Source organism: Equus asinus, chromosome 20 (genome assembly GCF_041296235.1).
Source record: "Equus asinus isolate D_3611 breed Donkey chromosome 20, EquAss-T2T_v2, whole genome shotgun sequence".
Taxonomy (NCBI): Eukaryota; Metazoa; Chordata; class Mammalia; order Perissodactyla; family Equidae; genus Equus; species Equus asinus.
The window spans coordinates 66764552-66789640 of NC_091809.1; the positions used below are offsets into that span (position 1 = coordinate 66764552).

The 25089-nt window shown below is 44.4% G+C and overlaps 1 protein-coding gene and 1 long non-coding RNA gene across 3 annotated transcripts; one reads left to right on the plus strand and one right to left on the minus strand.

The window, feature by feature from the left end:
- The first annotated feature begins 658 nt into the window (after positions 1 to 658).
- LOC139041116 (uncharacterized) lies at positions 659 to 15400 on the plus strand. The gene is made up of 3 exons (XR_011495723.1): positions 659 to 1341; positions 13300 to 13448; positions 14880 to 15400. It is a non-coding gene; the product is annotated as an uncharacterized lncRNA (long non-coding RNA).
- Positions 13471 to 18387, minus strand: IZUMO1R (IZUMO1 receptor, JUNO). Of its 2 annotated transcripts, none has more exons than XM_070491503.1 (4): positions 16672 to 18387; positions 15764 to 15952; positions 15190 to 15325; positions 13471 to 15032 (listed from the first exon to the last, which is right to left on the minus strand). In XM_070491503.1, exons 1-4 carry the CDS (start codon positions 16807 to 16809, stop codon positions 14764 to 14766), a joined length of 732 nt encoding a protein of 243 aa, XP_070347604.1. In that variant the 5' UTR covers positions 16810 to 18387; the 3' UTR covers positions 13471 to 14763. The 2 variants fall into 2 exon arrangements, with proteins under 2 accessions (XP_070347604.1, XP_070347603.1); XM_070491502.1 differs by having other exon boundaries at positions 15190 to 15314; positions 15735 to 15952.
- Between the last annotated feature and the right edge of the window lie 6702 nt (positions 18388 to 25089).

Genomic DNA, 25089 nt, shown 5'->3' on the forward strand with positions numbered 1-25089 from the left:
TTTGGGGGCTAATTTGTTACACAGCAATAGGTAACTAATACAAAGTCAATGGGAGTCCTTCACGGAGGTCTAGGACCTGGGGACACAGTCTGCCTCTTGTGGGTAGTCCCTGAGTAGCTGCAGGAAGAGCAGACCAAGCATGGTGTTTAAGCATGGAGAGACCGAATACACAGACAGACAATGGCCGGACCATGTATTATAATAGAACTCGGCTGCAACCAGTCCAGGAAGCTAACCTGCAACCTCTGCAGCATTTGTCCCAGAATGACAAGTGAGGACTTGGTCAGTGACTGCCAGCTTCCTTATTTTTTGTTCCTACTTTTCAACTCAGGACCAAGCATAAAAAGCCAAATATGTTCCCCATTCTATATGTCACCATTCACTGGCGGTTATCTTGTGGTTAATTGCTTGTTTACTGGACCTTTTAATTTATCCAAAGTGAATGGGGGAAGTGTTGGTGGAATGAACTAAAACTCCCCTTTCTTCCTCACTCCAATGCTCAAAAGAGAAACGTGGGTTCAGAATGAAGTTATGGAACTTTCATTGCCAGACAGTGAGAGAAAGTTCTGGATTGTAACCAGGGTGGAAAGGGAGGTCTCTGTCTGTAGCCTAGGTTATTATTTTCTAAGAAACAGGCCAAAAGAAGGAATTTGAATTCCCTAATTTCCCATAGTCTGAAGCAGGAAATGACTCATTGTGGTAAAACATGTTTTATTTCAGATAGCTTTGGGGGAAAAAAGCAGCTGAGGCTCAGAGTGGGAAACTCACCCTTCCCTCACTGTTCTTCTCTCCTCCCAACATTCACTGTACCAAAGCTGCCTTTCCCCACCCTCTTCCTTCCTAGCAGAGCCAGAAGGGAAGACCAGAGTTCACCTGACAGTTCTGCTAAGTCAGATAAAGCTGTTGCTGTCATCAAATGCCTATAACTGTGGAGTTCTAATGTTCACAAAGGTACTAGGGATTGGTTATTCCGAAGGGAGGGTCAGGCAGGGGTATTTGAGGTGTGAAAGAGAGAGGACTATGAGAAGAAAAGAGAAGGAAAAATTAGGAAATGGCGTATCTTTTGAACTCCAGACAATTAGGTATTATTCTATTGTTCAAAGAACCAAACCTGGATCAGGGGCAAGACAAAGGATTTTTTCATTACTCCTCTCCAACCCCGTGTAGCTTTTGGCAGTAAACACTGGCATAATTTCATGTCAGAATCCAGTGAAGAGAAGGTGGGATAACAGAAATACAGTGATCATCAGAGCTCATCCACTAGGCTGAGGAAACGACTTCATGACAGACTACAGAGTGATAAGGATATGCCCTTAGAACGAGGGCCCAGGTGGAGTCATGGTAAGATGGATTCTCGCTCTGTCTGCTTCTCCCTTCCTGGAAGTTGATTAGAGACATTATTTGTGGGAGAGAAAAAGGAGAGGCCTGCCACATGGGTTACCTCCGTGGGTGAATCTAACCTGAATCTTCTTATGGTTTCTTTGCCTTCCTTTATCTCATCTCCTGCCTTTTCTGGGCTGGTGAAAAAAACTTGGAACCTGGGCAGGGGTGTGCTGTACATGATGGTGTTCCTAAAACATAGGGTGGTTGTAAGGATGGGAAGAAATATTACACCTGGAAATTTCCAGCACAGAACCCAGCATAAGGGAGATCCTCAGTAAGTGGTAGTAGACTCTATTGTAGAATGAGATATTGCTATTGGCCGCAACCTTTCTCCAGTAGTGCTCTGGAAATGTTAGTACAACCTCAATGAAACATAGAAAATGTTTCTTGCCACTGGGTTGTTGAGAGCATCTGGAGAGGGAGGAGTTCTCCCTGAGCAGCATCCTCTTGTCTCCTTTTTCATAGCAGGGGCCTTTGTGCAGGATCTACTCCCACTTCTTTCTCTTTCATCAAAATCAACTTTTCTTGTGTTGTTCGTTTCAGAGCTCTGTTCTCCTCCCGATAACAATTTATGCGTCAACATAAGGGTACTAATTAAAATTGTACATGATATATTGTTAAATTAAAAATGAATATGTTTGAAAATATGCCTTCATCAAATTTCTGGAAGAGTTTGTACAGAGTTGGTATTATTTCTTCCTTAAATATTTGGTATGACTCATCAGTGAAGCCATTTGGACCTAGAATTTTCCTTGTGAAAATGTTTTTTAATTACAAATTTGATTTCTTTAATGGATATAGGGCTATTCAGATGATCTATTCTTTCTGGAGTGAGTGTTGGTAGTTTGTATCTTTCAAGGAATTTGTCCATTTTATCTAAGTTGTTGAATTTATCAGCATAAAGTTGTTTATAATATTCCTTTATTATCCTTTTTTTGTTTTTAAAGATTGGCACCTGAGCTAACAACTTGCCAATCTTTTTTTTTTTTTTTGCTTTTTCTCCCCAAATCCCCCCCAGTAGATAGTTGTATACTTTTAGTTGTGGGTCGTTCTAGTTGTGGCATGTGGGATGCTGCCTCAACATGGCCTGATGAGCGGTGCCATGTCCACGCCCAGGATCCGAACCAGTGAAACCCTGGGCCACCAAAGCAGAGTGCGTGGTCTTAACCACTCGGCCATGGGCCGGGCCGGCCCCCTATTGTCCTTTTAATATCTGTAGAATGTAGAGTGATGTTACTTCTCTCATTCCTGATATTGGCAGTTTGTATCTTTTTTCTTTTTATTCCTGATTAGTCTGGCTAAAATGTTATTAATTTTATCGATCATCTAAAAGAACTAGATTTTCATTTCACTGATTTTTTCTGTTTCCTATTTTATTGATCTCTGCTCTGCTCTTATTTCCTTTCTTCTGCTTACTTTGAGTTCAATTTGTTTTTTTAAAAATAACTTCTTAAAGTGGAAACTGAAGTCATTGATTTGAACTTTTCTTCTTTTCTAATATAGACGTTTCATGTTATGATTATTCCCTTAGGTATTTCTTTAGTAGCATCTCATGAATTTTTGATATGTTTTTATTTTCATTCAGCTTAAAATAATGCTTAATTTCCCTTTTGATTTCTTCTTTGATCCATTATTTAAAATGCACTATTCATTTTCCAAATATTTGGGATTTTTCCAGAGATCTTACTGTTATTGACTTCCAATTTAATTCTATTAGAGTCTAAGAATAAACCTGGTATGACTTGAATCATTTTAAATATATTGAGATTTTCCTTGTGGCCCAGAATATGGTCTGTATTTAGTAAATATTCCATGTGCGCTTGAAAAATATATGTTCTTCTGATCTTGGGTGGAGTATTCTAGAAATGTAATTAGGTCAAGTTTGTTGATTCTAATGTTCAAGTCTTCTATATCCTTACTGATTTTCTGTCTATGTGTTGTACCAATTATTGAGCTAGACGATTGACATCTCTGATTAAGATTATGAATTTGTCCATTTCTTGCAATTCTGTTAGTTTTTGCTTAATGTGTTTTATAGCTCTGTTATTTGCTATACAAGCATTTAGGATTGTTATGTCCTCCTGATGAATTAGCCCTTTATCACTATGAAATAAACTTTGTCTTCGGTAATACTCTGCTGTGAAATCTGTTTTGTCCGATGTTAATAAAACCAATATAGATTTCTTTTGCTTAGTGTTAATATGATATAGCTCTTTCTTTTACTTTCTATTTATTTGTGCATTTACATGTAAAGTGCATTTCTTGTAGGCAAGATGGTTGGATCTTTCTCTCTTCTTTTTTTTAAAATTAAATCTCACAATCTTTGCCTTTTAATTGGAGTGTTTGATAGTGTATATTTAGTGTGATTAGTAATATGGTGAGATTTAAAGTCTGTCATCTGGCTGAGTGTTTTTAATTTGTCCCGTCTGTACTTTGTTCCTTTTTTCCTCTTTGTGTGCCTTCTTTTGGATTATTTTTTATCATTCCACTTTTGTTTACTTGTAATGAGCTATAATTGTTTTAGTGTTATTTTAGTGCTTGTTTTAGTGTTTATATTATATATATTTAACTTATCACAGTCTAATTTCAAGTTTGTGATATAGTGACTTATAGTAAGAAATATATATTTGGCCTTCATTCCGGTTTCTGGTAGTGAGCTCCTAAAACCCTTGGAATTTCCTAAGTGATGAGAGCAATAAAGGTGTCTTTTGTTATGTTAATGAGATTATTTTTGGAAAGCCCCTAGGTTTTCCAAAAACCTGGGGGTTGGTTGCCAGTGGAGCCAACCATGTGATTAGAGGGTTGGAACTTTAAGTCCCTCCTCCCTGACCTCCAGGGAGGAGAGAGAGGCTAGAGATTGAGCTAAGTCACTAATGCCCAATAATTTAATCAATCATGCCTATGTAACAAAGCCTCTATAAAAAGTCCAAAAGGATGGGGTTTGGAGAACTTCCAAGCTGGTGAACATGTAGAAATTTGGGGAGAGTGGCATACCTGGAGAGGGCATGAAAGTTCTATGCTTTTTCCCCATACCTTGCCCTATGTATATCTTCCATCTGGCTGTTCCTGAGTTATGTCCTTTTTTATAACACACTGGTACTCTAGTACGTAAATGTTTCTCCGAGTCTGTGAGCCACTCTAGCAAATTAATCAAACCCAAAGAGGGGGTTGTTGGAGCCTCCAATCTATAGTCAGTGGGTCATAAGTACAGGTGAAAACTTGGGCTTGTAAGTAGTGTCTGAAATGTGTGTGTGAGGGGGCCATCCTGTAGAACTGACAGCTTAACCTGCAGGATCTGATGCTATCTCGAGGTAGATAGTGTTAGAAGTGAGTTGAATTGGACACCCAGTTGGCATCAAAGAATTGCTTGGTGGTGTGGGGAAAACTCCACACACACAGTGAAATTGGGTCCAGAATCAGTAAAGTGATATTATACCACTTCACTATGGTATAAGAACCTTACAATAGTATACTTCCATTTCTCTCCTTCCAGCCTTTATACTATTGTCATACACTTTACTTTTACATTTGCTATAAACCTTATACTACATTGTTATTATTTTGTATAGTCAATAATCTTTTAGGAGATTTAAAGAATTTTTAAAGCTCTTTAATATCTACTCATGTAGTTAATCTTTCTGAATGTTTCTCATTCCTTTGTGTAGATCTATATTTTGACCTATCATTTTACTTCTGCTGTTTAACATTTCTTATTGTGTGGGTCTGCTAGTAATGAATTCTTTCAGACTTTGTTTGTCTAAAAAAGTCTTTGTTTTAAAAAGATATTATATTTGTTTCCTAGGGCTACTGTGGGGGATCAGAATTTGACACCCCAAGTCTCTGTGGCTTGATTATTTTTGAGAACAAAAGACTCAAAAAGAAACTTTAACCTTTCCCCTAATTGCCTAAAAGAATTTAACATAGAAGGCCTGTCCCAGGAAGGAGCTATCACCATAGATAACTCTAGTGTGGTAAACTGGGAGAAGCCTTACTGAGCCCATTTTTATCAATGTTCTCTGTCGAGTCACATTGTCTATAGATGGCCACTCAAACATTTGTTTATCAAATATTTGCTTTTTCATCTCCATGTAAATTGCCTTCCTCCCCTTTGAAGTCCCAAAACACTATCCCCAACATCCTCCTTTGTCTTTAGCTAGAGATGATATTTAAGGTGGTGGCTTCAGTCATTTTGGCGAGTTACTCAGATTTCGTGGGTTTCTCCCATGTATGCATGTTATTAAACTTTGTTTGATTTTCTCCTGTTATTCTGTCTTATGTCAATTTAATTCTTAGATCAGCCAGAAGGACCTAGAGTATAGAGGCACTATTCTTCCTCCCCTACAGGACCACAACAAAACGTTCAGACTGAATGTCTTAAACAACACAGACTTGTTTTCCCTCAGTTCTGGAGGATGAAAGTCCAAGATCAAGGTGTTGGCATATTAGATTTCTTCTGAGGCCTCTCTCTTTGGCTTTTTGATGGCTGCCTTCTCACTATGTCCTCACATCATTGTCCCTTGGACTGTGTCTGTGTCCTAATCTCTTCTTCTTATAAGGACAGCAGTCATATTGGACATAGGGCCCACCCATATGACCTCATTTTATCTTTACCTCTTAAAAGCCCTATCTCCAAATACAGTGACATTCTCAGCTATTTGGGGGTTACATCAACATATGAATGGGGGCAGGGAACAATTCAGCCCCAAATGGATACTTTTTCCAAATATAGAATTACAAGTTGACAGTTTTCTTTCAGTACTTTAAGGATATTGCTCCACTATCCTGTCGCTTGCATTGTTTCCTATGAGAAATATGCCATCAGCCTTAATTTTGTTCCTTTGAATATACTGAATCTTCTTTTTTCTGGCTGCTTTTAAGATTTTCTCTTTATCCAAGATTTTGAGCAATTTTCTTATAGTTTATTTTGGTGTTGTCTTCATGTTGCTTGTGCTAGGGATTCATTCAGATTCTTGGATCTAAGAGTTTATCCTTTTGGTCTGAAGCAGAAGTGACCTTTTCTTAGGACTCTTCATAGAAATAGAATTGTGGCTTAAAAGATTTGAAAATTTTAAATTATAATGCATTTTACCATAAGGTGTCAATCAATTTACATCTCTACCAGCAGACAGTATCATATTGTTTTTAATCATTGGAAATCAAATTGGTTAACAAAAGTTCTAATTGTTTTAATTTGCATTTATTTGACTACCCATGGATCAATCCTTCATTCATATTTATTGATCATATTTTCTCATTTTTCTTCATTCATTCATTTAGTCATTTGAGCTCCTGCTATGTACCAAGAAATATTCCATATGTTGGAGATACTGCAATAAACAAGACATAGGGGGCTCTCCCCTCATGGAACTTACCTTCTAATGGGAGTGACAGGAGACAGAGCTCACATGTGCATGCTCACACACACACACACACATATGCACATACAATTTCAGATGATGACACAAGCTATAAGAAAACTAAAACAAGATGTGATGGAATATGACTTGGAATGTGGACTTCTCTGTATTGGGTAATTGCAGAAGTCTGTCTGAAAATGTGATATTTGAACTAAGACTCAAATTATGAGAAAGAGCTAGGTATGCAAAGATATGGGGCAAAAACATCACAGGAATATGAAACAGCAAGTGCAAATGACCTGAGTCAGGAATGAGTTTAGTCTGTTCGAGGACTAGAAGAAATCCCATGTGGCTAGAAATTGGTAAACAGGAAAGAAAGTCTTAGGAGCTGAGGTCAAAAAGCTAGGCAGCAGCAGATCAATGGAACCTCTAAGGCCATAGTAAGGAGTTTAAATTTTATTCTAAATGTGAATTACCTATAAAAATCCTTTGCCCATATTTCAATTGGAGCAGTCATATTTTCATATTGATTTTTTAAAACTCTTGTTGTGTTAAGAATATTAACATCTATATGTATGTGTTGTAGATATTTCTCCCTATTTTTCATTTGTCTTTTAACTTTGTTTACAGGATTTAAAAAAATCCCTTTCCTTTTCCTTTCTATCTTGCCTTTAAAAAATATTAGTAAATCTACTAGTCTTTTACTTTATGGCTACTGGCTTAAGAATGTTCTTCTCATCAAAATTATGAAAATATTCACCCAAATTTCCAACTTACTCATTACTTTTCATGCCATTAATTTTTCAGTTTTTTTTTTAAATTATTAGGTTACGTGCAAGACAAATATTTCTACCCCACCTCTGACCCTCCCTGGAGGGACAAAGGCTAGGAAATGGCTGAAGAACTGGGTGATGTTATACCTCATACTTAATAATGAAAACATAGCAATATATATTATTTATTGTCTTGCTGTGGCAATTTTGGTGCTCATGGAGGAAAAAACCCACATTTGACTTATGTCCACAGAAGATAAACTCTAAACTTAGTCATTGGTAAGAAATGGGCCCCTACTTGCTGCCTCTCTTTGTTCCCATTTATGATCTGGCTTCTTAGAGCTCTGCTAAGGTGCCAGGATCCACCCCAGGGAAAATTGCTCCTTCCTTCCAAAGCTCACCTTTGAATTGAAGTGTCAGAGCCTGGTAAGCTCTACGTTCTTCCTCTGCAAAGCACGAGTCAGAGGACCTGAGCCCAGCAGCTTCACAATCTGCGGCTGTTCTGGCATTGGGAGCCACAGCCCCTGTCTCTGCAGACAGATGCAGAGCTCAGAAAAGGCTGGAATGAATTTAAATTTTTTGCTTTTTCATAGCTGGTGTCAACTTAGCCTCTCTATTCATAAGATATCCTGACTCTGAAAATAATCCTGTCTCAGTTTTTTGAACCTCACCCTTGGTTGGATTTTGATGCTCTGGAAATTTACACTAACCACATGGCTAAGGATAGACAAGCTGCCTGGGCTGTGAATTTGGAAAGCTGGATGTGAGGAGCAGCTGCCCAGGCGCCACACTTTGGCCAGAATGCTCCCGCTAGCCCAGTGGTGTGAGCTTCTAAACTCCCGGCAGGTGGGCAAAGCCCTAATGTTAATTGAGTCAATGGTTTATATTTTAAGCATTTTAACTCTGAAATCGCTTTTTCAAGTTTTCTCTCTTTTCCTCTTCTCTCAATGGAAAAAGTATCCTGCCTCCTTGCCAAGGTCAACGTTTGTGTTTATACCCTAGATCACCCACCCTCCTTGAACTCATCCTCTCAGCTCCTCTGCCCTCTTTTCATTTTACCTCTATTAGCACTTTCCATTTATCCTGCAGACATGCTCCCCAATCCTCAAACTGTTCTCTCAAGCCACCTACGCCATTAAAGCATCGATCTCATCTAAATCAGCCACCTCCCCCAACCCTCTCTGCGTCTCTTGTATGTTTCCTTCCTAACAATGGTCTCATTTATAGTCATTTGAATTCTTATGGTTTACACATATTTTTATTATATCCCTCATTACTATATAAGTTCCCCAAGGACAGGATGCATGCTTGCCTCACTCATTATATCTGTGGAAATAAATGAAGACCAACCAAATGAGAACGAGAAAAGGCTGTTTATTCAGAGCTTGCAAGGGAGTCAGTCACCATTACTTGAATTTTGGCAGAGACTCAAAGGCAGGCAGAAGAGTGGGGAAAAGGGAAGGCTTCAGGAATGGCCTGATTGGAGGCTGTCAGCATGGGGACTAACTAGAAATGAGGCATTGTGTGAGGTTGGTTAGGGGTGCATATTTGACTTTCTCCAGTGGTCCTAAGTTGGAAACAGGGGCCAAAACTAGAGAAGCTGTCAGTAACTAATGAAGTCCCGGCCATTTGGGGCTGATTGTTAAAGGGGTTATTATTTGGCTTCCTGGACTGATTGTTATAGACAGTAGTTTGACTTTTTGGACTGGTTACTGCAGATAGTAGGCTGGCTTCCTGGGCTGGTTGTTACACGTTATGGGGAAGAGTCCTATATTTATACACAGTCTAGTCATTGTTCATTTGCATATCCAGTCCTTCAGTCCCCAGGACCAGCACAGTGTCTAGCACAGAGTAATAACTCAATATTTATGAATGAACATATGGATGGCAATGCAGAATTTGACAATGTCCCTCTGAGATGCAGTTCTTTTCATTTCTCTTCTGCCCCTAGCTTCTGCTCCCCTGTCTCTTCACTAGCTCCATTTCCCCTGTCACCTCCCAAGTGCAGATAAGTTAGAGACTCTCTACAAGTTTTGCATTATCCTCTCTACATTTTTCCTAGAAAACTCCTCTATTTCCACATCGCCAAATAACACTTCCAGGAAAGTGATCCCAAAATTCTTAGCTCTAGCGCTGACCTTTCTCATGCACCTCAAGTCAACCATTTGATGGGCATTTCCATGCTGACATCCCACCAGCACCTCTAACCCTATCAACAGCCCTTCCTCCCTGGGAAGTCCTCTCTCTTCCTCCAGATTTTTCTATTTGGTTCAGTTGTGGCAAAAACACTATGAAACGTGGTTTCTGATTCTGCAGGAGTGCAAATCTGAGGATGGATGTGAGCAGAACTGAGGGAAGGATGGAAAATGAAAAAATGGGTGATTGGTTTTGTTGGCAGGAATACTGCCCCCTTGAAATGCAAGAAGAGACTGGACACTCGAACTGTCTCAAAGGCTGGAGCTGGGGAATATGATTCAATGTGAAAGACACCAGCCTTGGACACCAGAATAATCTCCAAATCTGGGTTCCCCAACAGCAAAAGCAATGGGGCAGTGGAAAGTACCTAAGGAAGGAGGGGATCAGCAGAAATGGGGTGGGGGAAGGAGTGGGCAGGGACCTGGTGGAGGAAGAATGGGAGGGATGCTCAGCACTCCTTTTTCAGGCAGCAGAGGTGGTCTTGGAACAAGATCTCAGTGTGTGAATGTCAGGCTGCAGTGACTTCTGCACTTGGGTAAGGGGTCTCACTGAGGAAAGTTACTCAGAAAGGAACCTTAAAGCAAGGGAAGCAAGCATGTTTTTGCTTTTCACCTGCTACCCAGGGCTTCCCAGCATTCTCTGAGGAAGTACTTGAATAGGGTTTGATGTTCCCATAGGGGAAAATCGACTGGGTTGCATCCAGCAGAAGGAATGCCCTCCACTGTCTCTCCTTCCACTCAAGAGCTGGTACAATCTGGGCTATAGAAAGTACCTCTTAGAGATGGGAGCATCAGAGCTGAGTCGTCCAAGGCTGTTGTCAACTTTGTGATAGTTCTCTCTCTCCCACATTTCATCTTATACCTGTTTTGTGGCACTGCATACAAAAGTATGGTCCAAATTTCTTTAGGTTCTATTTTCCTAATAGTTCCTGAATCTGCCTGTTTCTGATCCACTGTCTCTCCTGGAGCCTAACTTCACGCCTCCTAGAGCATTATTCACAATTAGGTTCCTAGCACCTGCATTTCTTACTTCATTCCAGTTCTGCAAATTCATCCTACACCTTGTCCTCAGCCTCTTGTCTTCAGTTTGGCCCCTTTTTAACCTACTCTTTACACAACAACGAGATCTTTTTAAACGTCTGCAGCTGCTGGTTACAAAAGGTGGAATGAATAACTGGGATCCCACTAAAATGATTGTTTATTTCTAAGTGTTTCTTTACTAAGAGAGTGAAGAAAACCGCCGGTGAACAAGAGATTGCAACAAATATTTAGAAGATGGAAAGCACACCAAAGGGAACAGGGGTGCCCAGAGGAAGGGGAGGAGGCAGCTGCTGGGGAAGAAGGCACTGATCTTCCAGGCAGAACCTCCAAGAGGCTCTGGGCTCAGAGTCAGCAGGCCTCGGGGGCAGAGAGAGAAACTCTACACGTGCTTTCCCCCACGTCCTCTGCCCAAATCTAGAGCTCAAACAAACCAAATTTAACCCCAGAGGTAGGGGGAACGTGGAGGGGATCTTCTCTAAAAACTCAAATTCTGGATAGTGCTGAAGTTTCATGTATGATGAAGCATATGATGCTGGCACCCCAGAGAGAAACATCTTATTCCAGCATCTGAGGGGTCTGCACTCCAGTGTAGCTCCTGCAAACTCAGTCTCGAGAGACTGCATACACAAGTGGACAATGTCCAGATGTGTATCAAAATAGAATTCTAACCCATTATCTGCAGTAATCAGCCCAGAAAGCCAGACTACTATCTATAAGTCAGACTTATGGGAAGTTAGACCCTATCTCTAGCAACCAGCCCAGGAAGCCAAGCAAGAGTCCCTCTAACAATCAGCCCCAAACAGCCAGGACTTGATTAAAAACTGACAGCTTCCCTAATTTTTATCCCTGCTTCCAACTGAGGGTCAACCAGAGAGAGCCAAATATGCTCCTCTAACCAATCACAAAGGATGCCCCATCTTCTAGTTATTATCCCATCTACAGCTTCCCCAGGCCAACAGCCTCAGTCAGGGCATCCCGGAAGTCTTCCCTTTTGTCTCCTCTAAGGCTTTCTCCCTACTCTGCCTGCCTTTGAGTCTCTGCCAAAATGCAAATGATGGTGGCTGACTGCCTTGCTCTAGCAAGCTCTGAATAGCCTTTGCTTGTTCCCATTTAGTTGGTCTTCATTTATTTCCACATTCTGAAGCAAAATCTTCCAGTTAACAGTCCTCCCCATGTACCCAGAACTCCTCATCAGCTTTGCTAGTCAGGAGAAAGAAGACCCACATATACAACCATGGAAGACACTCATTCCAGCTAGCTAGAAAAATGAACCCAGCCCCTCGTTCTTAAATATGGACACACAGCCAAGGTCACCAGACACAGAAAAAACCAACAGCACAGAGGGAAGATCAAGATAAACAGACCAGATTGGCCTTGAAGGAGATACATCAGAGATGAGAAACAAGCTCTAAAAAAATTCTAATTAGATCTTCAGCGAGATTTGAGAAGATATTACATCCATAAAACCAAAAACAGCAGGCTGTGAAGAACAAGGGAATTAAAAAAAAAAGTCTCCTGGAAATTAAAAGTGGTTTGCCAAATTAAAAAGATTGGAAGATTAAGTTGAAAAACTAACAGAACAGAGTGCAAAAAAAATAGCCTGTGTGTAGTAGAAAAGACAAGCCACCTTTTGTAACTTTTTCCTAGCTAAATCCAGAAATGTTAGAAGTGGTGCCTCCAGGCAGTGGCCCTTGGGTCAAGGGGCTGGCTGGCTGGGGCTCTGTTGCCCTGTATTAGAGATCCTCTGACCTATGTGTTTTAGCCATGTGCATGGATCACTGTGATTAAAACAACCTAACTGCAAATCTGACAGTTCCACTCCACTACTTGAAACCCATCACTCCTCCAGCCACATGTAGGGAGAGAGATCAGACTCTATTTCTTGACCATGACCTCCTGGGAGCCAGCCTCCTCCCCCTCTGCTCCCCATAACCACTCCAGCTCCACTCAACAACTTACCAAGAAACTTTGTGTGAGCCTCATCAGCTGGGGCTGTGGAGTCAGATCTACCTGGTTGCAAACCTGCACAGGCTTCTGTTCTAATTTGAAAAATGAGGATAACAAGAGTGGCTCTCAAGGCTTTCGTGAGGATCAAATGAGCTGGCGCACACATGTCAGGAGCTTGGCAGAGCCCCTAGGCACAGAATAAGTGATCCATAAATACTCATAGTTTTTAGGGCTCCCAGAACTGGTCTTGTTTTGTCCATCCCAATTCTAAACCTACTTTGACTATTTTTTATACTTACACATAAAAATACTAAAAGTCACTAAACTCAGCTTTGTTACCAAGCACATACCCTCAGACACTTCATTCAGTCCTCAATTCTTAAGAAATTTTACTTATGTATTTTTGCAGCCACAATTTATTAATTTAAAGACAATTAAAGGCCCCCCTTCATACAGTTCATGCCTTGGGGACCCAGCTGGTTTTGTCTAGGATTTCCTTTCTCTTCTCAGCGAAGTGATCCTCCTTCACGGGGGACTCAAGCCTCACCCCTTTTGGGAGGTCTTCCCAGGACCCCGCCCCAGCCCAGATCCCTGTTTTCACAGTCCTCCAGTGAAGTGCTTTGTCATCACTGCTGCTGTCGTCTCCTGCTCCAGACTCCAAGCACGTCAGTTGAAAGGCCTCTCTTCACTGGTTGTAGAACTGGAGCACCCCACCAGGAACAGGGTTTGCTCAGCGCATGCGCACATTCAAGGTAAGCGTGGGAGGAATGGGGGTGGAGTTAACTGAGGAGCCGGGCTTGCTGGTTTTTGGTGAGAGTGAGCACTTGTTAGAAAAGCCAACCGACTCAAGTGCAGGCTTATTAGAAGCCTCTCTTTGTCAAAGAAAACTTGGGGAAGGCACCATCGATGATGGGAAGCTGCTGGGCTCCTGGAAGGCTCTGGAAGGTTCTGAGTGGGCATTGTGGCTGCCAGTCCACTTACAGAAGGAATGTGAAGGCCGCCTTGGCACCCCCTTCTCTGATTCGGTACCAGCTCTTCTGTCTTACTCTTTGGGACATGGCACTGCCTGAGAAGCATAGAGTGTACCCCAACAACTGATGGCACTGGCTTTTTCCTTTTCCTTTTTATAAGTCAAAATCATCTGGTCCAACTATCTCATTCCACTCAGCAAAGAGGGAAACCAAGACAGTCTTTAATGAAGGTCGAAGCACTTACCAAAAGTCATACAGAAAGTGGTAAAGCTGGATTAGAACTCTGGCTTCCAAAATTCCAGACCAGTGTGTTATGATTCTGGGATTAAGAGGAAGAGGGAAGCCGAAAGCAGTTGAAGCAGCTGCTTCAGTCTTGGTGTCCAAAATAGAGCCGATGGTCTGGGTGGCCCCACCCTCATCCTGGCTTTGGGTCTTTTGCATGGTGTATCGCTTATTGAAATAAAAAGGGGGTGTTGAAAGGACTCCCAAGGATTTGTTGTGAGGATGTAACAAGAGGGCCTGGCATGTGTTAAAAAGTTAACCATTATTAAGTAACAGCCAACTCTGAGACTTCAGTACAGCAGGCAAATTGGCTCCTTCTTTGTGCAGTTTGACTCCTTGACCATAGAGCAAGGACAGAGTGGGTCAGACACAGAAGGACAGGACAGACAAGAAACAGCTCAGACAAGGACAGAAAAGAAAGGTCAACTGTTTTATTGGAGGGACCATCATGGGACAGGAGGCTAGGGCTGTCACCATCAGGTCTGCCAGGGATGGGGGTGGATGTGCACCAGATGAGAAGGGCCTGGAGTCCCACTTCAGAGCCCCACCATCCTTAAAGGCAGGAGGGGGCAGATCACCTTGGCCCTGCCAGCCCCGAGCTGCCTTCCAGGGAGGGAAAGTCAGAGCAGAGCAGTGGAGGGGGCCTAGGACCAAATGTGTGAGGCTCAGGCACCAGCTCCTGCAGCCTTAATGTCCCACCACCCCCACCGTGGGCTGAGTCACTTAAAGAAGGGCCCTTAAAGAAGGGAAGGAGGCTGCCATGGCCAGCATTGCTGGGGGAGAGCAGGGGTGTGAGTGGGAGGAGATGAGGCCCTCAGGAAAGACACGACAGGAAGAGAGAGAAGGCCATGAGAGTGTGAGAGAATTCCCAGGACCAGGCAGGGCTGGCAAAGAGGCGGGCCACAGCCTCATTGGGGTTGCCCTGGGCAGGCTCGAACCACTTCTGCAGACACCGACCACTGTTCCTGTGCTCAGGACTCGCCTTGAAGGAGTTGCTCCAAATCCTCTCACACAGGTCAGCCGGGGTGGGGAAGTAATGGGGGAAAGGGTGGCAGCGGGCCCTCGCAGGGCAGCGGTTCTTCCCTGTGGGGGATTAGGCATGGACAACTTACCTCCCACTAGTCCCACCCTCCCATCCCCATCATTTGCCCTGAGGGAGCACAGTGGGCTTGCCCCTGCCCCTGGGTGGGTTGCCTCCCAGATCCTGCTTTCACCCTGGGCCCTGTCAAGTGCCACTCACCTCCACTCCAGTCCCAGCCACCATGCCAGTTGGATTTGCAAGTGTAAGATGTGCGGCAGTCTTCCCACCACTGCTCACAGTCCTCCCGGCACAGTGGCGCGTCCAAAATTCTCTCTCCCTGCCCACTCAGGTCCACCTGGGTGCAGGCATAGCAAGAGATGAGAACACTAAAGGCAGCAATTTGAAGACTATCAATAGCTACAATGGTACTGGTGCCAGGTACCATCTGACCATATTCTCTTATGAAGTCTCTAAGTATTATTTTACAACTGAGAACAATGAGGCTAAGAGGATGGATAGTTTGGCTTGGGCTGCACAGCTTCTGTTTCTATATACAGAAGATGGGATTCAAATAGTCCCTCACCCTTTGCTCTCATCTAACCAGTCTCCCCCAATGTCCTTCAGGGTTGGAGGCGGCTTCCTCCCCATCCCTTTCCCCAACAGTGGCCTTTGACTCTGTTCTTATCCACAGGAGGACATATCTCTTATTCCTGCTAGTGTCCTGGAGCTCAGATTCTCAGTAACAGGGCATTGCATGGGTGTGCCTCCTGCCTTCCTGGCCCCATCTTCCCACCTGCTGGATCCAAGGCCCCAGGTTTGGGGAGCACTCGTAGAAGCAGACAGCCTGAATGAAGTGCCTCTGGCAGCCCGGCATCATCAATCCACAGTGGACCAAGCTGAAGTTGTAGAGCAGAGACACATTCAGGTGGGCTTTCCAGCTGGTGTTGGCTGTACAGCAGGCACTGTCCTTCCAGGGGATACACTGAAGGTGGAGGAAGAAGCCAAAGGCGTGGGGGGTGGGGGTAAGAGGCAGGAGGTTGGTGAGTGTCTAGGGCACAAAGGTAGAAATGTCCCCTGCAACAGCACCTGGAGGAGTGGGATGCCTTTAGGTTAGCAACCCCCTGTATAACTTGTCAACTGCACGCTGACTGACCTCCCTGCCACAGTGCCCTAGAAATGTGACTTCCAGGATCTCAGCTCCTGAGGGGCAGCAGAGAAGCCTCATGAGACCTAGGGGAAGGTGGGGTTGCACTGGGTGGGAGGGCACTGTAGCTGAGAAGGGCACACAGGTACATGCCCGCTCTGCTCCTCCTTCCTTATCCCTGTCAATTGCCTTTAGGAGCTTGGGGAGAGGTCACTTAAGCCATGTGTTTCCCCAGGGCCTGTCGGTAGGAAGGGTAGAGAAGGAGGACCTTGTTTGTTTGAATCTGTGCTGAACCAGTCTTGGGCCTCTGGGGGTCACCATCTGCCCCTGCTCCCTGAGTGGCAGGGCAGCTCCAAGATGGGAACTTTGAATCACTTGGCAATTATAGTCTCAAAAGTTCATAATCCCCTCCAGTGGCCTGTGCCCAAATTCCAACCTAAGGAACCAAATGAGTCGGGGTTGATGGGGGTTCAGAAACCACCTTGGCATTTGTGTCCCTTCCATGATCTGCCAAAGCAGCCCCCCTCCCACCTCTAGCCCAGGTCTGGCCTCTGTACCTCCTTGTGGAGCTTGTCTTCTGGGCCAGGTTCTCGCTTGTGGTGCTGGGTGTTCATGCAGACATTGAGCAGCTTGTCCCCAGCCCAGATGGGCATGACTGTCCACAGCCCTAGCAGGAGCTGCCACCACCATGCCATGGCCTACTGCAGAGAGGAGACCCACTTGCTCATGTGATAGAGAAGACACCCCCCTACTCCATTGCCTCCACTATCTCAGAGAGCGAGTCTGGGCTTCAAGGCTCCCTCAAGTGACCATGACACTCCTACATGGCTACTCCTAGGACCTCCATTTGAGGCAGCATCATAAAATGTCAGGGCAGGTGGCATAAACCTTGTGGGTCTGATACCTGCTCCCAACAATTGTGCAGATGCTGAAACTGAAGCCTGGGAAGGGGAGGAAACCAGCCCAAAGGTGAAGTTCAAGGGGAGAACAGTTCCGGCCTTCCCTGGGGGAGCTTTTCCTGGCCCTTCTCCACTTGGAGGCAGCCTTTCCAATTGAACTACTTATGGCCTGGGAACTCAGAGCTTTGATCCTCGTCCACAGTGAGCCCTCAAATGCTGGCTGAGTGACTGAACAAATGCTCAGTAACCAGATTCTACCCGGGGCAAAGGGCATGGTGGGGCTGGATAGTGTGACAAACGCAATTCTTACCCCCTCGAGTGCCAACCCTAACTTCAGCTTCTCTGAGGGGTCCACGAAGGGCCCACAGCTCCCCAAGCAGCTGGTCCCCTCCCAAGTCCCTTCTAGCCCGTCCTTCGCCCTAGGGCAGTGATTTACTTCCATCAGCCCCAATGCATCTCAAACCAGCCTGAGCACAAGCTGGGGCAGCCGTGCACCCAGTGGCCCTGCTGGCATCTCAGACCAGGGATCATGCCTGGGCATGAGGCATGTGAGAGCCTTCCACATCCAAAACCCGATACCTGTTACGGGAATGAGGAGACTAGCTTTTCCCCTGGTGTTTGTTGACTGCTGTTTCCAGCTCTGGTCTGGGTAGTACTGGTAATGGGAGGGAGTGGAGAGACCACAAAAAAGGCAGAAGAGCTCCCTGCCTCAAGCACCTAACCCCTTAGCTAACAGGGCTCCCTCAGCCTTCACCCACCCAGGACCTCTTGGCTTCCCCAGGCCTTGCAGGAACCGGCCATGGACGAAAACTTCCGGCCTAGTCCGAGTTTAGAGACCCCAGCCCCACCTCCTGAGCTTATCCTTGTGTCTAAACCTAAGGCTGCTCTCTCTCCTGAGCACCAGTTTCAAGCACAGACATGGCCCTCAAGTGTTTTTAAAGAATCAGGTATGTCTGGTGAAAAGAAGAAAGATGCTGCCCCTTCTAGCGTTTTCTTCATACTCACTTTAAAAGCAGGAGCCGCTCCCTCCCAGCTGCAGAGATTGTGAGGCTGAGGAGATTGTAGAGGCCGCCCATTTATCACACACTCAGTTCCTCCTAAGTCCAGGTGCACATGCGGAACTCCAGGTGTCTCCAGTTAAAAGCATCCCTCTTACCCAAGTGTAGAGGCCTCCTGTGGGACGAGCCAAGAGGGTTTTGCTTTCTCAGAGAAAGAGAGGCCCCAAAGTGGGTAAGATCCTGGCTCCTTAGTCAGTCACTGGGTTCTGCTACTTGCTGGCTGGATGACCTTGAAAAAATGGCTTAAACTCTATGTCAGTTTCCCTATCTATATAAAGAACTCTTACAAAGGGATTGTTGGGAAAACGAAATGAAAGAGAAAGTTCAGGAAAAGGACTTCGCATCGTGCCTGGCACAGAGTAAGTCTTAATGTTTTCATTCTTATCCTTTTGTCCTATGAAGGCTTTCTCTCAGCCCTGTTCCTCAGCTTCTACCAGCCCCTTCATTAGCACGGTTACCTGGGATGGACCACCTGGTGGTCCGAGTAACAGTGACCTCTCTCAGCCCTCTGGAGCTAAGTTTCCTGATGGGGAGCAGACCCAGCCGCACAGAGATGCCAAGATAAAGCCGGGCCTTGGGGACCCAAGAATTCAAATGTATGACCAAAGCCAAAATAAACAAAAAAAGTCCCTCTGCAACCCGGGAACCAGCTCCCCTCAGCATGCAGGGGCCGTCGTCCTGTGAAATATTCTACCAATGTTCTCAGGAGTGATATTCACAAGAGCGTCCTTCTCAGCTAAGGAGAGGCTGGGAGACTGGACAGGACTCTTAGGAAAGAGTTCCAAAGATGATGAAAACAATGGAGAAGGAGCCCATCTCTTTGCCTGTTTCTTGTAATAAGCTCTCCAAAGGAGAAGTAGCCAATGTCATTGAAGTTTCATTGATACATAGGAAATTAAAACAAAACAATAAAAGCATTAAATAAAAGTCAAATGCCATAATCAGATTGTGTTGAGAGGCATGCATCAGCTTTTTTGGGAACAGTGATGGTTACCAGCCCAGCCTCCCATGTCCCGGGCTTAAGCAGAGTTAGGAGTCTCCTTTTTAGAGTCTGATACCAAATGGTAATGACATTTCTGCAGCACGGGTCTCTTCCCACAGGTGTCCACTCAGCAGGGGAAGAGCAGGTGCATGTCCTGTTCAAGTCCTCGCAAATACTCAAGAAGCTCTAAGGCTAGGTGAGGTAAGGGAGTTTGGGTTTAACAAAGTTTCAGACGGCTGTGGGCGTGGCAGGGACAAGAATGCAGAAATGAAGCGCGGAAGTAATTACTGAAATGGAAAACAGGTCTTTCGGTAACCGTCCTTCACATGGAGGGAAGAAGGACGAGGAGGAATTTGCTAACAGTCTTTAGGACAAGGCTGTAGGAAATGAGCTAAAATTGCAGCCAGCGCAGGTGCCGGGGAAAGAGGGAGGGAGGGATTCTGGAGGCTGCCTCCCAGAGAGCCATCAGGCTGGCTGACATCTACTCCCCAGAGAGGCAGTTGGCAGCCTGTGAAGAAAACTCATTTCTGCCTTATTGAGATTGAGTTTTCCGGAGAAATCAGTTTTCTGACTGAAAGGTGATAAACCAAAGCTGGCTGTGGATGAAGCTGTTTGAAGCTGCTGTTCCCAAACAATTTGGTTCTAAAAAAACAAAACAGAACACTTAAATTGCCAAGAGCAGAGCTCTGGCAGTGTTCAGAGGGTTCTGGGGGGAGGGGGAGCAGCCCAGCCTCCCTGATCTGGGAACAGAGCATAAGGTGAGCAGTAAGAATTCTTCTACACACCAGGTGGCCCGAGGTGCTGAAGCTCACTGAGTTCAAGAATAGGCTAAGATAGCAAAGAACTAGTGCCAGGAATCTCCTGGTGAGAAGCTGAAATCAGAGGCCAGCCGGAGGGGCCATCAGTGATTCAGAGTTCTTAGCTGGTCTTGTGAGTCCTTCTCCCCCCAAAATCTATGACCATCCTTGTGTCTACTCATAATTGGTTTGTCACTAGGGCACGTAAGATGGGGTCTTGTTTATCACCACTTCTTCCTTCCCTCTAAATCCGTTTCACCACCAAAACGGTTGGTTTAACTTTCTACATATCTATTGAATTCAAATATTTTTATGCCTGATTCTCTACTGTCTAGGCCATGATCATCTCTTGTTTTAATTTCTGCAACAACCTCTAACTGGCTCTCTTGCCCCTTTCCAAAGCTTTATCCAAGAAGCTGCCAGAATGATCGAATTTCCCAGTACCTTATTATGAAAAATTTCAAACAAGGAAAGTTGAGAGAATTTTGCAGTGAACTCCCATATCCCCACCAGTTAGATTTTATTATTACCATTTTACTGTATTTTTTGGTCCGACTTCTAGCCAACCATCCAGCCCTCTTAGTCATCCATCAATCTTTTTATTTTTCATGCATTTCAAAGGAAATCACAGCCATCAGCATACTTCCTCCTAAATAGTTCAAGCATGCATCTCATTAACCAGAGTTCAACATTTGCAGGCTTTTTTCTTGCAGAATGATTTTTTTTAAAGATAAAGATGGTTATGATACTCCCATGTTTAAGACCCTTCTAGATTTAGATAAGTCCCAGATCCTTAATATGGCACATGGACCCTGTTTCATCTGGTTCCTATTTCCTTTTCCATCCCAGTTGGCTGTCCTTTCTGTCATCTACACTGCAGGCATTCCTGACCCCTGAGGGTCTGTAATTGCCCTGGTGCCTAGCGATTCTCTCAGAACTCCCCCTCCGTGGCTGGTAACACCTACTTATCCCTCACCTTCCAAAGTGCTGGCTTCTCCTCAGGGGAGCTTGCATGGTCCTCCAAGGATTGGTGAGATGTCCCCTTGGGGTCTTATGCCTGCTGCTGTCCTGCACTTTCCACCCTCCTTGTGAATGTCTGCTTACAGGCTCCCGCTGCCTCTGGCTGGGAGCAGTTTGGGGCAGGCAGAGGGCCCGGCCCAGAGGGTCTGGTCAGTACATGTTCGTAGAGTAAATGAGGAGAAATATCTGAGTACAATAAACTGCTTTTCTTACAAACATTGTTTAATTCAGACAGGTCCCTGGTTTAACCTGACATATCCCCTCCCTCTTGCTTCCCTTCCCTCTTGCCCTTACTCTCCCTTAGCCTAGCCTCACCCATCTTTCTCCTCTAGCTTGAAGTGAACTCTCCTTCTCTCCTCTGTCCTCCATCCTTCTCATCCCCCTCTATCCTTTTCACCCCCCTCCATCCTTCTTACCCCCTCCATCCTTCTTCCCCCCTCTCCTTCTCACTCCCCTCCATCCTTCTCAACCACCTCCATCCTTCTTACCCCCATCCTTCTTGCCCCCCCATATTTCTCCCTCTCCCCCTTTCTTATCTCTCTCCTCCCTCCCGTCTTTCTCTCCTTCCCCTCCCTTCTCTCTCCGTTATTCCATCCTTACCCATCCTTCTCCCTCTAGTTTAAAGTAACCTCCCCATTTTCTCTTCCCTATCCCCTCTCCTTACCCTTCTCCTTTCTCCCCTCCCTGTCATCTCTATCCCTTCCCTCAGTCTTCCAATTTTCTCCCTCACCCTCAGACTTTTAGCCTGGCACATCTTTAGTTTCTGATGATTTCTGTGTCATTTCAGAGTGTTAATGCTGGAGCCTTTCACCACCACTTGAAGAGGGTCAATTTTAGGTCTAATCACAGCAGAGGAAATGCTTGTGAAGTCTATCAGGTGTTGATGAGCGTCCAGGTTAGGGGAGATAGACAATATCAAAGTCCTATGGCAAAGAGATTAGCTGAAAATCAGAGACGGGAGAAAGGTGTAACACAAAGAACACATAGCTTTACTCCCCTGATTACTTTTCTCCTCAGGTTGCTACTTCTGTCATCACAAAGTTTCCCTGGTGCCAGTACCCCATTGTGACATTCAAACCGAGCTGCTGCTGGGTCTGCCAATGTTGATAATAAGTAACTGTGATTTGTATGTAATTTTACAATGTGCAGCTGAGCTCAATACATTTCTCTTTCAGTCCTCCCACCATCCCTCTCCTCAACTGTCCCTTGATCCAAAGTTCCACCCCAGCTACCAACCGGTCTCTCCCTCTTCCCAGTCTTGCTTCCTAAAAGACCTGTGTGTATTCATTGTGGCTCCTCTGTGTCACCTCACATTAATTCATCACCATTGCTATTCAGCTTCTGCTCACCATCCCATTGAACCCGCTCTTGCCAAATTCGCCTGCAACCTCCAAATTGTTGTATCCAATGGGAAAGATCAATCCCTATCCTACTAGACCTCTCAACGCCGTTGACCAAGGTAATCCCTCCTTCTCTCCTCCCTCCTCCATTCTTCTCACCCCCCTTCAGCCTTCTTGCCCTCTGGCCCCCTTCAAGAGGTGTTCTTGAAACTTGCCTATATCTGAACTTCTTTCTTCTTGGTCTCCTTGGTAGGCTCCCTTTCCTCCATCTGCCATTTAAGTGTTTTCTTGAGCTGTCCTTGGGCCTTTATTCTTCTTACGATACATACTCCCTCTGTGCAACCTCACCCCCAGCGTGGCTTCAGTGATCACCTGTGTGTGGGTGGCTCCTAAATCTCTCTCTCCAGTCCTGACCTGTAGAATTCCACATATATGTGTGTGTGTATAAATATATATATATATATATGTATCCAGTAGTTACATATATACATATATATATATGTAAATCTCCATAATATTTTACTTAGATTTCCCATAGGACCTTACACTCAATATGACCCAACTATTCTTGGCTCTCCATTCAATCTGTTTTTCTGTTCTCATTAATGGGACCCTATACCTCCAGTCACCCAGACCATAGGCATGGAGTTGTCCTGGACTCCTCTTCCTCTCCTGCCTTATGCAAATACTTTAACATATCATGCAGAGCTCTTTGTGTTCTGGCCATTGGGTTCTACAGAAACCCCTTTTCCTTCCATTCCCATCCTCATCCTGCACACTTGCCATGCTGAACTTCTTGCTGCTCTCTGAATGTGCCACCACTCTGTACCTTTGCATCTGCTGGGAATGACCTTTCTCTGCTTCTTTGTTCAGCTACTCATCCTTTGGGGCCCCACTCAGGCATCATCATCTCTAGAAAGCCTGCCTTTGCCCCTCCCTCGGTTAGGGCCACATGGCTTTCTGTACTTCTTTTTAGTATTGTATTTATTACAAGGGAGTATAATCTGCGTATTTGTTTGCTTCCTCCTTTAGATTCTGAGTTCCCTGAGAGTGAGGACTGTATCTTATCCTTCTATTACTAGGCCCTAGCACAGTTTATGGTGCATAGAAGAGTCTCTCAATGTTTGAATGAATGGTTGGGTGCCAGGTCTGACAATACATGGGGCCCTGAACCTATTTGTAGGACCCTCTTTTTATGAGTCCACAGACAGTGCTCTTTCCTCCTAATCCAACTTTCAGCACCCATCCCTTGAACGTCTGATCTTGCCAACCTAGTGTGTTTAAAATTGGAATTGTTTGAACAGGCACAGACCTATCAGTAACTCCTCTCAGACGATCTGGAAGTGCTACTACATGTTCTTTTAGACTGGGGCAGTTTTACATGGCTATGATAAACATGGTCCAGTGGCCCCATGCAGGCGTGCCTGCTCAGAGCATTACTGTCAGCACCACTGTGTCCTCCCTCCGTCTCCCCAAATCCACCGTCTATGAGATGTGAGCCAATGCTGGTGCCAGGCTTAGGATTGTAGCCATAATCCTCTCCTTCTTGGTGAGAGAAAAAGACAGGATCCCAAATTCCAGCTAAACTGAACTGTCTTTAATACTTTTAACTCTCTGTGATCTCTCTTGTTCCAGCCTTTGCTCATGCTGTTCCCTTTCACTTGAGGCCTCTCCTCTCTCCTCAGCACTCTTAGTACTTTCCCTTATTGACTCTATTTTTCACATCTCAGTGTGGAGCTGTCTGCACTCAAGGAGTCTCAAAGCTAGGTTAGCTGTCCCTCCTGGTGCTCTCGTAGCCCTTGGGTTACCTCTGTCATGACACTTGCCACACTACCCTGGGATTGCATGTTCCCTACTGGGCTGAAAGCTCCTGGACCAGTAGAGACTGTGTCTGTAAGTTTCATAGCTGCCACCACAGTGCCTGCTACACGGTAGACATTCGTTAAATGAACAAGTGATTTTTTTTGGTAGGAAAGACTCTCTCCTATGAGTCATTTTTACTAATAAGCATACCAGGAAAAATTCTGGGAAACCTCAGAGTTTTTGCATATGGTCACAGTTATATATGTGATGTGGAGGCTTGTGGATTTCCTCCTTTTGAAAAAAATTGTTTCTCTACGCTTCATTCATCTCTTACTTATCACTAGATGACCTGTGCCTGGAAGATCTTGTCTTGCTCGTCTTCCTGACTCCCCACAGCTCTTTTAACCATGAGGCGTGGTAAATGTGGTTGGTGAATTGTTTTTCAGTTTATGTTTCATAGATTAAAGAAAATAAATATACGTCTCTCTAGATTTGTTTTGTCTTTATGTGTTTTTCTTACGTTGAAAATGTCTGAGAAAATGCACAGAAGGGTTGGAAGGTCCATGATATATTTTGTGGTTTAGAAAAAGAAAGCAGTGGAAAGTGAATAGTTTTAAGGGGGCAAATATTTGACTCATGCTTTTGTGCCTACAAATGAAAAGATAGGGGAAAAATCAATTTTCCAAGAGACTGGGTAAATTGCCTTCTGGTAATGCAATGATTAAGCAGTTGCCATTTCCAGAAAAGTGAATTTTATGATTCTTCAGTGACCTACATTATAGACCAATGTAATATAATTTATGTGAAGCTCTTGAATGTTTCATATTTATTTAAGACAATTCTTTGGAAGATATTGACAGTTGTGTATATCCAATGATTGCAGTTTACAAATCTAGATTTTAACTTGCTAAGTGTCTCCTCATACTTGAATTGATGATTCTGTTTTTTGATCAAAGCTTGTGAAATTTCTGGTTGCCATGGATACTGGGGCTTAAGAGGAACCATTGAGTCAATGCGCTGTATTGTCCTTAAACACAAAGCGCTGCACCCATCCACAGAAATGTGGAAATTCTCTA

Bases quoted from the DNA above. Each gene is read 5' to 3' on its own strand.
- IZUMO1R (XM_070491502.1), bottom strand. From the start codon at position 16,809: ATGGCATGGTGGTGGCAGCTCCTGCTAGGGCTGTGGACAGTCATGCCC. The intron at 15,953-16,671 runs GTACAGAGGCCA...CTCCACCTTCAG, and splicing joins AAGACAAGCTCCACAAGGAG to TGTATCCCCTGGAAGGACAG. The intron at 15,315-15,734 runs GCACACCCATGC...GGTGGACCTGAG, and splicing joins TGGGGCCAGGAAGGCAGGAG to TGGGCAGGGAGAGAGAATTT.